Source organism: Cheilinus undulatus, linkage group 16, assembly GCF_018320785.1.
Source record: "Cheilinus undulatus linkage group 16, ASM1832078v1, whole genome shotgun sequence".
In the NCBI taxonomy this organism is placed as follows: domain Eukaryota; kingdom Metazoa; phylum Chordata; class Actinopteri; order Labriformes; family Labridae; genus Cheilinus; species Cheilinus undulatus.
The window spans coordinates 8,472,018-8,489,192 of record NC_054880.1 but is presented as its reverse complement, the minus strand read 5'-3'; the positions used below and the strand labels follow the sequence as shown (position 1 = coordinate 8,489,192).

General features: G+C 40.9%; 1 protein-coding gene across 1 annotated transcript; it reads right to left on the bottom strand.

Moving 5' to 3' along the window:
- Window positions 1–1,647: 1,647 nt before the first annotated feature.
- On the bottom strand, window positions 1,648–14,150 carry LOC121524460 (germ cell-specific gene 1-like protein). Its single transcript, XM_041809861.1, has 7 exons — window positions 13,751–14,150; window positions 8,534–8,728; window positions 4,834–4,893; window positions 4,516–4,674; window positions 3,070–3,181; window positions 2,046–2,287; window positions 1,648–1,811 (listed from the first exon to the last, which is right to left on the bottom strand). The coding sequence occupies exons 1-7, from the start codon at window positions 13,944–13,946 to the stop codon at window positions 1,648–1,650; spliced, it is 1,128 nt and encodes a 375-aa protein (XP_041665795.1). The 5' UTR covers window positions 13,947–14,150.
- Window positions 14,151–17,175: the final 3,025 nt, after the last annotated feature.

Here is a 17,175-nt window from a genome sequence, read left to right as displayed (position 1 = left end):
TTCAGTTATTCTGATCTGTTCCCAGTATGAGTTACAATAATAGACTGTAAGAAAATGAGGGTCACTGTTACAGCACAGTGTCGCAAACTAAAGACAAGCTGCTAATTTTCATCAGGAATGCCATTTTGGACATCTTAATCAGTCTATCTTGAAATGTAATGTTGGAAAATTGTAATTTATGAAATTGTAGTGGTTACCAAGTTTCCCATTCATTTGGTGTAACTATCAGTGCTTAAAAAAAGTCATTTTCTCGTCTTATTCCAGCTGAAACTGGACTGGTTGGGGCTGTTTTACTCTTACACCTCAATCAGCCCAAACTTGCCAAAGCGTTCTGAGCATGCTCTCATGCTGCTTAAAGGTAGAAACTGGTACCAAAGGAAGAGCTGTTCAGGTGCCAAAGGACCAGCAAATATTTCTGAGCTGAGCAAAATGATCCAGATCACTAAAAAGAGTGAGACTGGCCAGACATTGACTGTGGAAACAGAGTTACCGTGCCAAACCATGACTAACTGTGCCGAACCCCGCTTTGTGGAAACGGACCAAACAAGAATGATGTCTAACTCTGCTTTAAATGGAGGGTTTTCTTCCATTTAAACGCTGTTTTTTTGTACCTTTGAAACCTTTACTCAAATGTGTCACCGCTTTCAGGACTCAAAGGTAAACAGCACAAAACGTTTTGCAGAAATCACTTCTTGCCCCCCATCTGAAGTTCTTTACTGTGGCATGATGTCATCTGCAAACAATCTGTTCCGACAATGCTTGAGTTTTGTACACTTTGGATTTAAGACCAGAGTGTTCCCATCCATCTGTCTGCAATCAAGCTGTTGGTAGAGAAAGAAAAGAAACCAACATCGCTGAAGGGTTGTTTGGCCCAGCCTTTGAAACAGGATAAGGACCTACAGCATCCAGGGGGAGCTAGGGAAGGTCCCTGTTGACGTCCAGGCATCTGGTTGGGATGCCTCATTGGAAAAAGTTTTTCCGAGACATGCAGGGTAGATCTCAAGAATGCAAGAGATCACATTTATCTAGGTAGGAAAGAGATGGAAAATACTGCTAGGATGAGGTAAGTCTTGACTTGCCTGCTCTGTCTGCTTCCACCTTGATCAGTCCTTGGATGAACCGCTTATGACATGATGCATGGATGGAGGTCAATAAAAATCATGTCAGTTTCAAAACATCAGCTGTGCAGAAATAGGTCACTCCTTGTGAAATGCTGAACATCTACCTGGTTTTAACCTCTATTAGCCAGTGGCTTTGGGTCTTCTGGTGTATACAGTCCCAGTGGCAAGAGTCTCTACTCTATTATCAGCCTGACAAGCACCAAATTAGACCTTAAAGAAGATTGGACATTAGGCTTAATGGACATCCTGTAACATGAAACACTATGAACCAATGGAGTATAAATTAGTATTTTTTTCTTGCACTGTCTAGGAATTCAACTGACAAAGCTTGAAATGGTCATTGTGTAACCACTGCAAACATAAAAACAGTCACAGAATTCACAAGTATTGTTTTACGAAGTCTACATACAAAAACACATCATATGACATATGATCAAGTCTTGTGATTCAGTGTTGATCAAATAAATCTTTAAGAGCTCATGCTGTCACTGCAGATGGTGTTAGTAGTCCTCTGCTGCCCCCAGTCTTAGCAGAGCTCCCCCTCTCGCTCCTCCTGCAGAGCGTAATCCATCTCGTCCAGCTCCCGTTCGCAGTCTTCGCACCCTTCAGCACCACATCCTTCAACGACAACCACGCCGTGATGGTCCACCAGCCTTCCTCCTCCAATTCCCATCCCCCCCATTGGTCCAACTACACCCATTCCCATTACCCCAACTCCTCCTACAGCTCCCATTCCAACTCCATTCCCTCCAACTCCATTTCCTCCGACTCCCTTTCCTCCGATGGTCGTCATTCCTCCCACCCCAACTCCACCCATCCCCATTCCGACTCCATCAGCTCCCATCCCATCAACTCCAAGTCCTCCTCCTGCGACAAGCAGTGCTCCAGCGCCGCATGCTAGAGGTCCAACTGCTGGTCCCACACCTCTGGGCCAAAGAGGGTCCATGAGCACCCCCTGCTGGCCGAGTTGGATCAGCTGACTGACAGAGTAGATTCCTCCACCACTGCCACGAACCACCTCCTCATAGGAGGGGGCACGGGCAGCAGCACGGGCCTCCTCCAGCCTCATCCGGGCGCGGTGTTTCATCTCGATGAGGGTTTTGGTGTAGGAGTTGAGGGTTGCCACTGCAGCAGCCATGCAACAGCTGAATGAAAGCCACGCCATGCTGGTGGGAAGAAGAAAGAAAAGCTGAATTTCTTACATCAGACCACAGGCTTGTAATGTTAGTTGTCAAAGGCCTGGTCATAACATAGACAGCTCAGCAATTTTGATGCATGTGTCATTACACAGCTTTTGGTAAATACCCAGATAGTATGTCTGCTGGGGCCTGTATGGCTAATATGCAAACTGCAATTATGGGTCCCAAGTTGGTTTGTCATGGGTTCCATGGTGGTCCCCTCTGTGATTGCTCATGTGGACTTCAAGTAGGATCAATCTGGAGTTTGAATGGGGCCTATCTGGGCAATTTAAATGATACTGATGTAGGCTAAATCTCCAGTGATCCAAGGTAGATCCTAATTAAAATCAAAATGTGCAAGCATAGGTGGGGCCACCATGGAACCATCAACAAACCAATTTGGGAGCCACAATAGCAGTCTGCATATAATCCATGCAGGCCCTACATGGACAAGCAGGCTGGGTAACTGCAGGCCAAGGTGGTGAAGCTTGCTCTTGCTAGCTGGTCTCACACTCAGGCCTTTGGCAATCAGTTTAAATACTTAAAGTGCAAATATAATTAAAAAATGTTTTTGTATCATCTTATCAGACATTGGCAGAACCTTTGTTTTGGTGGAATATTTGGCTTTCTATTCCCAAAGCACTTGGAAGATGATTTGCTGTTTGTCAACTGCCCAAATCTCTATCCAAAGTGTTTATTCCACATTGAATTACACCATGATTCATTCAGTATAAGCACGTCTTGGTTTGGCTAAACTGACTTAAACTTACGCAAAAGACCATCCATAGTCCCAGCTTTGCGGCCTCCAGTCTTTGGGCCCGATGCTAACAGTCATCTGAAAAACAGTGGTGTACATCATGTGTGCCACCATGCCCATCATACCTGGTAGAAAAAAGAAAAGACAAACAAGTCTAATAAAGGGGAAAAAAGAAAGCGCAAGTGCAAATAATAAAGGAAATAAGAGACAGTATAACAGTAATTTAACAGTTTTGATATCACGGGAAAAGGAGAAGGGCAACAGTGCAGACCAAAGTAGAGGTTAGATTCTCCATCCAGCCTGATGTGACCCATGACCTGAAACCATGTTGAGCCAGGGCCAGAATCTGATATACATATCCACCAAAAAATCCTGAAAAAAATTTCAAGTGAATTCCCCCAAATTTCATAGCCCATCCCCGCCCAAATTTCTTGTCTAATTCCCAAAAATGTCTGAATAAATTTCCCCCAAATTCCAATGAAAATTTCCAAACAAATTCCCCCAAACCTTCAAATACATGCCCTACACATTTCCATGAAAACTCAGGAAAATTTTGAAGGACCCCAATGTTAAATCAAACTCCTTAAAATGTACAAATTTCCCAAATTCCCATGAAAGTACCTGAAAATCTCAAAGCACCAACCCCCAAATTCAAATAATGTACGCACATATCACAAAATTTTCAAGAAAATCCCAGAAAATTTAAAAGCAAATTCCCAAGACATTCAAAGCAAATTAAGTCAACTGCTTTGGAAATTCTGGACATTTATCTAAAAAAATCGAATAGCAGAAAGTATTACTATGTTCTAGGAAAGCCAAAATGTAATGTCCTCATATGTACATGTGGGGTCTTAGGAGGTTAAATATATGTTCTTTGAGACAATGAGGGAGAAAAGCTGTTTAAAAGTGGCCCTGCCGGCATGCTCCACTCTGCCAGCACACAATGAAATAGTGCGAGGGAAAAAAGAGCCATTACACACAGATGGAGGAAAAAATACAAATACTTTAATGATCATCTGTTCTGATGCAACTACATAAATCCTATTCATTAATCAATGTTAAGTTTCAATACATTTGATGGGACTGGCCTGGCTCAGAGTGAACATGCACTGGCTCAGGTAGGGGTGGACCAGAAGTTTTGGGCCTGATCTAAGCTCTAGACCCCAAAAACTCATGGAACCCCAAGAAAGTTAAAGAAAGAAAAATCTTCCTCTTCAAACTCATACAATGCAAAAACCGAGGTGAATGGATATGTCTGATATGCATCTAGAGCCCTACATAGATCGAATGTTGCACCATTATTCCACAAAGACCTGATAATCTACATTTAACTGACCAGCTAATGTCGTTACCAAAATCAAAGGCTTGTGATGAACCCCACAAGCTTTGAGTGCCTGCATTTAACATCCATTTGGATCAACATAGAAGCATAAATAGACAGATTGTCTCCTATCCTCACCTGACAGGACGGTGCACATGGCGGCGAAGGCGTTGATCTTGAGGGCGTTCATCTCCCTCTTAGCACAGAGGCAAATTGCTTCGACCCACATCAGGAGGAAGCCCATGGACAGGAGACCGATGTACATGAACTCACTGATGACTGAGAGCCAGAGAACACCTGGAAGCACAAAGGATACAGGACTAAATCAACAAACTCACATGCAACTAATAAGTTAAATTTAGATGCTGCGATTTTGGTGATGGAAAGGGATGGAAAGGGACTGGAAAACAGGTTGTATATGGTCTAAGTAAAATATTTGTTTCTTGAAATACCAACCTTGTGTCTCCCCTGGTGTCAGCTCAATGAAGCTGCGGCACTTTTCCTCCTGATCAGTACCTGTAATAAAAAACACAACAAAAATCATGTCTATAATCATGTCCTCCAACTGATGCCACATTATGGATTTAGATTCTTTGCAATTAGTTTTACTCAGAGGTACCTGGTAACAGTGACCTAAAGGCATCACTGTTATCTAATTACCCAAATATAATGAGGTTGGCTCAGGTTCCTTTTGACTTAACTCCAAATGCAAACACAAATCTCTTTGCCTGACATCAATGATCTTGGTTCCACCTTTGACGATGTTTTTCAGGCGTTTTTTGTCTTTAAAGGACAAACCATGAAAACAGAAACAAAAAAAAAAAAAGAGGAGGCTTTAGATATACTTTTAATGCAAAATGGCATCCCACAAGGGTCCATGAATGGCCCACTTTCATTTTTAATTTTTAGCACAAGCTTCTGTTGCATTTTAACCAATTCAAAATAACACTCTATGCAGATGACACCACGGTCTTTACCTCTGCATGATTTTGATATAAACCTCACTACAATCTAGTTTAAAAGTATCCATAGGAAATTTAATTCAAAGTGTGTTCCTTCAGGTTGAAGGGGTTGGTTGGCAATGAACTTCTTTGTTCATTTTGGACTAAACTGTGATTTCAGAAGTCTCAACACAGAAAAATGCAAGTAAAGAAAATACAACCATCAGTCTCTCAACTTAACATCACTCGTCCGTCTAAAAAGCTCAGCGTGACAGGCTTTTTCTTTAGGAAACAAATGCTTTTCAATTTTGGCTCAACTTACTGAGGCATCAATTTTATGAGTAGACTATAGAGATATGCTTCACAGACATGCAACCTCCTCATCTTCTCTGAAAATGTTGGATTAAGTTTAGCATGCAACATCCAGATTTAGCTCAGACTAAGAGTTGGGTTCTCTTTTTCATCTTGTATGAGAAGGTATTTTCATATTTCACTTTTATACCCATAGATGAAACATCCAGATAAAACACATAGAGCTACAACACAATAACTGTCCTCTTCTCATCTTGTCTTCAGACTCTTCCTGTCTGTGTTTCAATCCTTAAAATCTGCTCAATCTTGGATAAAAATGCTCTTCCAACCTGATATGAACTGCAGAATAAACTTCAACTGGATTATTCTGTCTGCATGAAAGATTATCAGACAGGATTAAGGAATATTTTACAACTGAATGCACAGGTCTGTTTCAGGACATTGATAATCATTGACGTCTTCTCTGTCGTATGACTCTTTAGTTTATTTTTGGACTTTTTGGACTTCTGTGTTGGCTCTTGTGTTATTTTTTGAATATCCCCAGTAAAATAATGTTCACATGGAAAATAAGATTAAAACAAGTAAAGGGTACATCTGTCTTTGTCGCTAATCATGACGCTTATCATGCCAAGAGTGAAGAGTTTTAACTAACATGTTTTTTGCAGCAGGATGAAATAAATAAATCTGCTTCAAATTCTGAGAAGTTCCACCGATCATCATCATAAACCCTGAAAAATAAAAAAGCAGTGTAGGATCTTTTTAATATGCTGGGATTTTAACTGTTTACCAAGAAATATAAGCTTCTTTTTGATGTGACTATGACAATTGTTTCTAATTCTCATGATATCAAAGCTTGCAGGGTGCAGGCTTTCTTTTATGACTTACTGAATCATGATCAACTTAATAGCTTCTGTATATTGGATGTTTTGTTGATAACTGTAGTGAAATGTAGGCCTTCATAGCACTGGGCCCTATGCAGAACTATACACATGTAACTAATGTGCACCACCTAAAAAACGGCATATTTAATGTACTCTAGAGCGGTGGTTCACAAAGTGGGGATCAGGACCCCCTTGGGGGTCGCAAGACACTGAGAGAGGGTCTCCAGAGACCTTAAAAAACTCAGAATATTTTTTTTTCTTTTTTTTAAAGGTTTATTTTTGGCATTTTTGTGGCTTTATTTGATAGAAGAGGGTAGTGGATAGAAGTGAAAACAAGGACGGGTGGGGGAGAGACATGCGGCAAAGGGCCTCAGGCTGGACCCGAACCCGGGCCGTCCGTGCACATGGGGCGCGCCCCAACCACTTGGCCACCTGCGCCCCCAAAAACTCAGAATATTTTTAAATTACAAATTTGCCACTCCACACCAATTTGGCCAGATTTTAACCCATTTTCATCACGTTTTCCCACCAATTTTGCCAATTTTAATAAATTCTTGCCACTTTAAAGACGTATTTTTCCATTTTTAAACCTTTTCTGCCACTTTTTTTCTGCCTTTTTTTGCTGCTTCTAAACCAGTTCTTGCCACTTTCTGCCTATTTTTCCCCTTGTGACTCAATGCCACTATTAACCACTTTTTGCACCCATTTTTCTCAATTTCATCACACTTCACTGTCTATTATGCCCATTTTGGCCAAATGTGTTATATTTCTGCAAATTTTTGCATATTATTCTTCATCATTTTGTTCATTTTTGCCAGTTTCAACCAGTTTTTCTTCCCATTTCACCAAATTTTTCCACCCGTTTTTGGCACTTTAAACCTATTTCGGCCCCTTTTTGCCACTTTCACACATTCAAAGATTCTTTTTAACTTATTTTTGCCACTTTTACCTTATTTTTGCTACTTGTAACTGATTCCTGTCACTTTCAAAATCCATTTTCACCACCTTTTCCACCATTTTTAACCCATTTTGAAGCCATTCAAATTCTGTTTTGAAGAAAAGGCATTGCTATTTTTAAGAGAGCTATTTAGCGCATTACTACACAAAATATATTTTACATGTTTCACTGATAAGAGTTGTTATCATTCAGATTAAAAATTAAATATGCATATTACAGCTTAACTTTACAATGGACCATGATTTTGCTGAACTCCATGGTCCCAGTTCGGCTGGGCCTCCGAAAGATCCACCATTTATCCCCCCTTATGGGTGGCCTTGTCTGCACGTGACGATATGTCTTTGTGCAAGGCTGTGTTCAACCACCTTGAGGTACAGTGGGGTCCCCGGTCTCTGGCCCCTTTATTTTGGGGGTCATGGGCCGCAACGGTCGAGAACCACTGCTCCAGAGTGAAATAATCATCAGTATCTCCCTGAGTGGCCAGACAAGTTCAAAAAACTCCCCCTGTCCTCTACCTCGGCTGATTAAGCAGCCATGCACTGCATCTCCTCTGATGTCTCTTCTCTTTTCTTCTTTGCAAAAACTTCAGAATAAACAGCTGTTACTCAGTATCTATAATGCAGAGCAAATGGATTGGCCAGACTCCAAGTCTGTCATCAGGCAGATCTCTCTTGCAGAGCTCCAATTTGAAAACTTAATGCCAGGTTTGAAAACAGCCCTGAGCAATCAGTGTCATTAGAGGAGAATGAGACAGTAGCTCTGGGCAGGGTTTAGTTGTACTAGAAGTAGACAGAAATGGATGCCAACAAGTAGATGTAAACTGTCCTGGGACGCCAAAGTGAGAGAAAACAGAAAAAAGTGTAGAAGTTGTGATCAAGAACCTAATGGTCTAACTTATGTGTGAAGCTAGATGAGTATTAGAGTCTTGATTTATTTTTATGCATGTACATTCGCAATGCTCTAGAGGAGAAATCTCAAAAGTCACTGAGCAGGTTGAACTTTGACCCTTACTGTGCAGATGTTGTTAAATCCTGTTTTATGTTGCTCTGGTTTCCATCACCAACCTTCATTGTGCTTCTCACAGGAGAGCCAGAAGCCGGTGTGGAAGTAACGCAGCATGTACTTGTCCTCCCCCGTCTCCCAGATGTAGTGCACGGCGTTGGCCAGCTGCTTCCTCTTTATCCTCGCCAGCTCCTCCTTCTGCTGCGGGGAGAGCGTCACGTTAGAGGGAGGGTTCCTCGGGTCTGGGGTGGGGGCCTCTGGATGGAGAAAGAATGACAAAGAGTCAAAAAAAGACGAGACAAAGGGAGAAAGTAAATATAAAGGAGAAGAGTCAGGAACATTTAAAGCCCCACTGTGACAAAACTGTGACATAAATCCAGAAACGCTTCTCTCCAACACAGTTCTTTAGGTAATCTTTCATTTTCTATGCAGTGAAAATGAAAACAACATAGAAACAAATAGGCTTAGAGCACAAAGATAAGACAGCGGGTCAGAGAATCCAGATAACATGCAGCTGCAGATACAAAGTTCTCAGATTAGCAACAAAGCCGGGATTATGTGAGGCTCTGCAAGACAAGTTGGGAGGAAAATACTTGAACTTAGGAAGCAGGAACAATGTAGTAGAAGCCATAAAACCCTGACATGGATTTACGCCCAAGTATTTTTGGAAACAGTCATTAATATTTTAGCTTGCCGACAGATGTTCTTACAGTAGACACTGAAAATCACATTTATTACAATAAAAACATGAAAAGGTCAAATTTATACTTACACTACTGTTCTAAAGTCACTTCAAATGCACCATATGAGAATTATTAATGTCTTACTTCTAAGTATTGTGACTTGATTTCCTCCCTCCTGAATTAATGAGGAAGGTTTGATTAATGGCTAAAATGAAATTCACACCTATTCGTAACATATGTGTTAATATTTTAGTGTTGTGTCTAAATTTGAGTGACTGTGTTTCTCATGTTTTATGTTTTGACCTGTCTGCAGTGTAAATTTCCCTCAAGGGACAATAAAGTTGAGTTGAAGTTGATATTGGTGTTTAATGAAACTTTAGAGCACTACACAAAATCATGTGTGGAAATAATGTGAAGTAGATATGAGTAGATACAGATATGCATTTGTAACCTCCTGAGACCTGAGAAGTAGTTTTCACCAAAAATATGATTTCTGTATATGAGGACACAGGCTTAACTTACTTTACAACATAGAAAAACACAGATTTTTAAAATTTGATTTCAAAAGTTGGTGTAAAAGATTTGTTTTACACATCAATCTGGAAAACCTCTCATAGACAGTGTTTGGGAAAGGGCAGAGCCTTTGAAAAGAAAAGCTCGGAGGGTGATTGGATGAGTGTTCTCTCTATCACATCTTTAAGGGCCAATCAGAGCAAAAAAACACATGATGATTAGACTCTTGCTGAATCCGGTCAGGAGAAGGGCAAAAACATCATTTCCGCACTTTAGCAGCATCCATGCTAATCTCTTCCGCCATAATTGCATCGGCCTCTTGCTTGCTTACGTCACGACTCTGCTGTGCTCGAAAGTACTGCCTCTTACTCCTGATTGGTCCTGTCATTTTCTTACAAGGCCCAATCTGTTCAGATGGGAGCTTTGCAAAATGGATTCGCCAATGAGAAATATGGAAATGGGCGAATCCATCTGCTTTGCAAGGTCAGGAAAACTCCCTTATAGCTATATAAATTCCCCAAACATTAAAAAAAAATCCCCCTTAATTCCCAAGGCATTACAAAAAATTATAAAAAAAAAAAAAAAAACTTTACAAAAAGGCCTCAGAATGTCATCAAATGTTCCCCATACATCTCAGTAAGCTTTTCTGAAAAAGCCAAAAGAATTACAAAAAATTCCATCAAAAATTCCCCAAAATTTCTAATCAAAAAAAAAAAAAAAAAAAAAAAAAAAAAAAATTCTCTTAAATTACATGGAAAATAATGGAAACCAATTCCCAAAATGTACAAATAAATTCCTCGAATTCTCACAAAAGTCCAGAAAAATGTCAAAGCACAAAAAATAAAGTATATATATATATGAATAAGACTTTCCAATATATTGTTTCAAATTTCAGAGCCAATTCCACATTTCAAAGTAAATTACTTAAAATTGTATGTAAATTTAAAACCTTGTATTGTAAATGTATGCAAAGTTGCTTTTCATTGGTTCACGCACCGGCAGAATCTACGCTTAAGAAGTGGCTGGTGTAAATCGAGAGCAAGATGGAGGCCTTGCTAGTGGAAACATGAGTAATATTCAGCTAAGATAACTTTAGTTATAACCCAAACAAAAACAAGGAAAATAGAAGCATTTAAGTATATTGCACTCTTAAAGATGATTAAAAGGTAACTGGAAACTAGTCATTTTGTAAGATCTGTTAAACCACAATGTATTTCCTTTAAATATCCAAACTGATCTCAAAAATTGCTGTCCATAATTCTCAACTCCAAAAAGCTTTGACCTCTAAAAACCTGTGGAAACAGCACTTAGGAGAACAGCGATTGAGACCAGTCAACAGCTGAGACCTGGAGTCCGTTTTAGACTGGAAGTGTGACACGGATCCGGACCAGGATATGGCTGGATTTTCAGTTGTTTGCATGTTACCAAGTCAGGGCTTTCAGACCGCCATCTCAGGCACCCAACATGCGTGGCTCAGGTGTTGAGGTCTGGCCTATTTTTTAGGGTACAGGCCGAATAGACAGGTATGCATGATGAATAGAGAGCCATATTTACTTTACTGTAGCAAATACAGAATTCTTTAATCTTGAAGGGTTCCTGACACACTTCCTCTATGCACCCAATCAAGTCACTTATAGGAGAGTTTATTGAGGTAAAAGTTATGAACAATGACTGGGCTTTAACAACAAGGATATGCGAACTCAGGTCCAGTGTGAAAACCGCACAGGCAAGAGCTGGAGTGGACACACGTGCAGTGAAACATGCAGCCAGTCTGAAACAGGCGTAAAAACGCATGAGCCTGATTTTCTCATCCTGCATTTGAAGACATCAGGCCTCCTCATATTTCATTTTCTAAGAAATCAAACACCACTAACATCAAACTGTTATATTTTAAATATTTTCAGCAACTAAACCATTGTGAGTTATCCTCATACACCTGCTGTCTTTGTCTTTTCTTCTCTGAGACTAAATTTATAAACAAACTGAATCATTTAAATATACATAATGTTGGTTAATTTTTTACAGGATTTTCAATTGACCTATGGGATTCTTGAATTCATGTGACCCTGAATGCCAGATAAGGGGCAGGATCAGCACTACTGAGCTGAGCTGAATGTTTTGGATCTCTTAAAAGAGACAGATTTCCAGTCACAATGAACGAGACTGGATGGACATTAGCTGAGAAAACACAGGCATCATCAGAGTTTACCGTGCTAAACTGTGTCACAGCTGTGCTGAACCAACAGACTGCTTTGTGGAACCACAGAAACCACTCGTCAGGCTGCAGTCGTAGGTTTTATAATTCCTGCCTTCTGCTCTTTCTCTGTTTGCCTGAATATTTCACTAATTTCAGGACACAAAAAAAACCTTAAGAATGCTTCATTTTTGCACTTTGAACACTTGGCAAAGTTGTAAACAGCACAAAACATGGCCCTTTGGTAGCATTTCTCTGTGTAGAAATTTCTGGAGCTTTCTGCTGCTGCCTGGCGTCATCTGCAAAGAACCTATCACTAAGCCCCACCCTGCAATGCCACAGCCAATCACATTTCTTGCAGGTACATAATGTACTCAGACACCCTGCTATTAGACCAGCATGGAAAAGCATTAAAAATGTTGATTTTCTTGCAGTTTAATGAAAATGTACTTTGCTCTTATTTAGGAAAATGATGAAGTAAATGCAACTCTGGTGAAAGGGAACCTGCACAACATGATAGTTATAATCTTATAGACTACGTATATCATTTTTTCAACTGAGTGTTTTTGTTCTTTGACAACCAGACATCAGAGCTAACAGGCTGAAATAAAGTTCACCAACTGTAAACCATTAGTATTAAATTGGGCAGCTTGCTTGCATTTATCCATTGCATGAATTTATTTCACATTCATCTGGGAAAGCTCCCATGGAAAGAGTTTGGGAAGGACAGGATTTTAAAAAAAAATTCTCAAAGGTTATTGGACGAACGTTCTGTCTGTCACATTCATGATGGGCCAATCAGAGCAACAAGCTATAATGAGGTAGTAGGCATGTGCAGCCCTGGTGTCGGTACCAGATCTGTCCAGGGGCCTGCACCTTCCGATGATGTCACAAACATTGCTGACTATGGCAACTCCACATGGACAAAGCATGGTGGGCCGAGTTGATAGATTTATAAATATTTTAATCATTCATTTAAAGATAGATTGTTTTTTTACTGAACGTGACAGATTTTATGTAAAGTTTTTATTACTTTTTACTGTAAATAGTGTTTTTCCTTCTATATGATAGTAGAAGGATTTGTTATGAAAAATATATAAGTTGATAAAAGGGAAAAAATGATCTATAAAGTTTCATTTATTGCTTTTCATAAATAATAAATTATTTATGAATTATGATGAATTATAATAAATTACTTTTTCTCTCACGTGTTAAGATATTGTTAAAGACATCAGCATGGATCATCCTTCTGATGTACAGAGTCATGACCATTTCAGAGATTCTAAAGGTCACAGAATTAAAATATTTGATCAAAAATGATGTTTCTTACACCCTCAGCATCACCTCGGAACATACAGAGGGTTGGAAGTGGGTAATTCGGAGGCAAAGAGAACGCCAACATATGAATAACATTACAGCACTAAGTTAGCTGGGTAGAAAGCTAACAGCTTGCAGCTTCCATGGCGTGAGCTTCCAGCCAATACAAATGCAACCCATAACAGCCAATCACCCTGCACGGATCTGTCATCCCAGACACATATGGTACCATAAAACTCATATTGGTGGTGGGATGGTGGTCTCTGTTAGGTTTGACTTGGCCATGGAGGTCAATTAGAAAATATAAATTTAAAAATGGAACAAAACCAAACAAAAATAAGTAAATACAATACAATCAAATAAGAAATTCTCCAGCTCTGTGGGAGTGAGGTGGTTGGACTTCTATGCCAGCCTTGCTCTGAACGCCCTCACTAGGGGCTGAAACCACGTGGCTGGAGCTCTGCGGGACAAACATTTGCAACTGTGCAGCAGGGGGAGCTAAAATGAACTTATATCAGGGGCCTTACAGGGAACAATATCTTAAAGTATCTGGACACTGCTTTTGCTCTCACCTGTGGTGTATGGCTGGCTGTTGTTTTGCCCACAGTTCTTCATCTTAACAGGTGACAGGCAGAGCGGCTTCACCACCTTGTGTGTCCCCACGCACCAGTAGGAGGTGCAGAAAGCTGAGACGGAGAGTGTGAGGGCCAGAGAGGTGAGGGAGAGTGACAGCAGGGAGCGGTTACGCTTGGACATGTTCTCCAGCATGGCTGCTTCTTGAAATCTTGCACCTTTATGACCAAAAAATCTGTTCAGGAAAACTTTGAGGTCACTATGTGGTCCAGAAATGGTGGCAAATGCCTGTCTGGTTCTGTTGACCAATAAGGAGGAGGATCAGAGGAGTGAGAGGGTGTGGCGAGTCATGATGAAGTTGGGGGAGTTGATGACATGGGGTGGCGGTGAGATTGATTCATGGAGAGAAGAGGGTCAGAACAGCAGATTAGGGATGTTGAGCAGTGGTTTAAAGGTTAGAGGGGAATCTGAACAGAGGCCAGGAGCAGAGATGGAGGGCATCGAGGAAGGAGAGGAGTGGATGAGTCTGGGTCAGAGGACAGTGGAGTGGAGAAAGCTGGGATTTAATCACTGCGACTGTGAAAGAGAAAGAGACAGATGTGAAGGCCAGAGGTGACAGGAGGGTACTCCAGTTCTCCTCCTGCCCCAGAATCCGTCATCCGATTCAAATCCAGGCCCTCCTTTTGTTCCTGATGCTACGGCACGAGCCAGGCGAGATGTTTGACTCCACGCATGTCTTCTCACCGAGCCTTGGCTTCGCTCCGTGTCTCGGCTGCTATCATGTTTCTGTTTCTGCGACCTTCGCGCTCTCAGATGAAGATCAGTGTCTAAATCTTATCCTGTGGATTTTGAAACTAATCAGTCTTGCTCCTGGGGCACGTCCCGCTCATCAACCTGATCCTCCACCTCTTCAGAGGAAGGATTGAGCCTGGGAAGGGGTGATTAGTCCGGTGTCTCAGGGCCTACCTCCCGGCCAAGTAATCTGTGTTAATCTTGCAGGGTTAGGTGGATGAGATTAGGGCTGAGCGACTCTCATGTGTTTGTCCTGGTGACCACCTAGAAGTAAAGAAAGGAGACAAAGGCAAACATTTGGATTAAAGAACGTAAGGAATCATTGAGTCCTCTCTTGAACTTAATTTCTGCCCTGTGACATTATGTTGTTTTGTTTGAGGTTATTCTAGAACAAGTCCTCATTCCTTAAGTCGACAATTCACAGCTGAGAAGATCTTTGCTCACTCAAAGATCTCTAAGCTTTGTGATGGATTATTAGTGAGGCAACCAGACTGCAAAACAGAATTATTATGTCATAAGTCTGCTTCTTTATGAATCACATTGACCCTGCAAACTGGTAAAAGCACTGGGGAAGCCATTCACTGCTGTTTAATGTTAGGATCTCTCTCCACTGCCATTCTGATGACACTTTCTGATACCATGAGCTAGGCCCGCTTGTTTAATGTGCAGTGCCTCTTTGTAGTTTTGTTTTTCATTCACATGGTTTAAGGCTGGAGGCCTTCAAACCCATGATTACATCAGTGACACCTAGGAAAAAAAAAAGCTTTGGTTTCATTGGTTTCTCTATAGATTTTCATAAACTGGACACCATTGGGGGCTGCAAGCTGACTACTGCTGTTTTGTGCCTGTGTAATCAGCTTTTTACAAAAAGCCAACCTATTTATCTCCATTCATAAAAAATAGATATGGGGAGTAAAACCAGTAAAACTATTAAATAAATGGATCAGCCAATGAGGGCTGCAAACTGAGCTGCTTGTCTCTGATACCTAGGTACAAAGGTGTTGCATGGGATTGATTACCCAGGCCGGGGGGGGGGGTCCTGCTCCTCCTTTGAAAATGTACAAAATCCCTAGCTACGCCCCTGCATAGGTGGTCAGCTTTCTGCCGGTCCAATCACTGGTTAACCAGTATTCCTGGCTACCATTACACCATGAAGACTAGAGAACACTCCAAGCAACTCAGAGAAAAAATTAATGAAACATCTAAATCAGAGGATGGATTGAAAAAAAAACATATTTCCAAGGCACTGACCACCCCCTGGAGTTCAGTTAAATCCATCATCAAGAAATGGAAGGGTAATGTCACATGTGTAATCAAATCTGGACTAGAGTTAACCAAAAAGCATGTGGGAGACTCCATGGTCAAGTTCTCTGGTCTGATGAGACCACGATGTTGTCTTTTTGCCATCAGACAAGACACTTTGGCAGAAACCAAACCCTGCACATCTAAACAAACACTGTGAAGCACAGTGGTGGCAGCATCATGCTGTGGGGATGCTTCTTAGCAGCCGGCCCTGGAAGGCCTGTAAAGGTAGAGGCAAAATACAGGAAAATGCTAAGGACAATCTTATTCAGTCTGCATGAGAACTATGGCTTGAGAGAAGATTTATTTTGTCCAGCAGGATGATGACCTGAAGCTTACAGTGAAAGCTCCACAGAAATGGTTTAGAGCAGTGATACTCGACGTATGGCTCTGGAGCCACATGTGGCTCTTTTGTAATTGTTTGTGACTCTTTTATGTCTTAATTTGAAATATTATTCCCCCAGAAAACCTTAGAAAAGGGAGACTTTGACCTCAGAAGTTAGTCACATTAATCAGTTTGTTTCCCAGACTTGCCATTTTTGCGCTTTTTCACCATTTTGTGCCACTTTTCACCCAGTTAAGCTAACTTTGACCATGAAGTACTATTTTTTCCCCATTTTTTTGTCCATTTGTGTCACTTCTTTCTGACAGTTTTTCCCCGTTTTTGCCACTTTTGTCCCATTTTGCCCCTTTTCACCATTTTCACCACTTTTTGCCCATTTAAGCTACTTTTTGCCATTAACTTCCTCTTGTTTCCTCTTTTTTGCAACTTCCTTTATCCCCTTTTATCCCATTTTTGCCCCTTTTCACCATTTTTTGCCCATTTAAGCTACCTTTTGCCATTAAATACCACTTGTTTTCTATTTTTTGCTCTATTTTGCCACTCTTGACTGCTTTTTCCTATTTTAATCCATTTTCTCTCATTTTTTGACATGTTTTTGCCACTTTAGGACCATTCTTGCCCCCTTTAATTTATTTTTATTGCTACTTCAAGCCGTTTTGCCACTTTTCACCACTTGGATTGTGGCTCTTGCAAAGGTATTATTCAACAGCTTGGCTCTTTGGTTGAGCAGGGTTGAGTAACACTGGAGGGTTACAAGGATGGAGGTATAGGCCTGTCCACATAGAGATGAAAACGATATATTGCCGTTTCGTTTTGAAAAAGTTTTCTGTAAAGACCGGACCGTTTCAGCAAATATCAGCGTAAGCATGAAACCACCGGAAACGACTGAAAACGATGTAGTGCATATGCCACGCCTGTACGTGGCGCTGTGTTGCTCCCACGGAAATGCACCAAAAGAGAAGAACATCACAAGAAAACTGACACAAA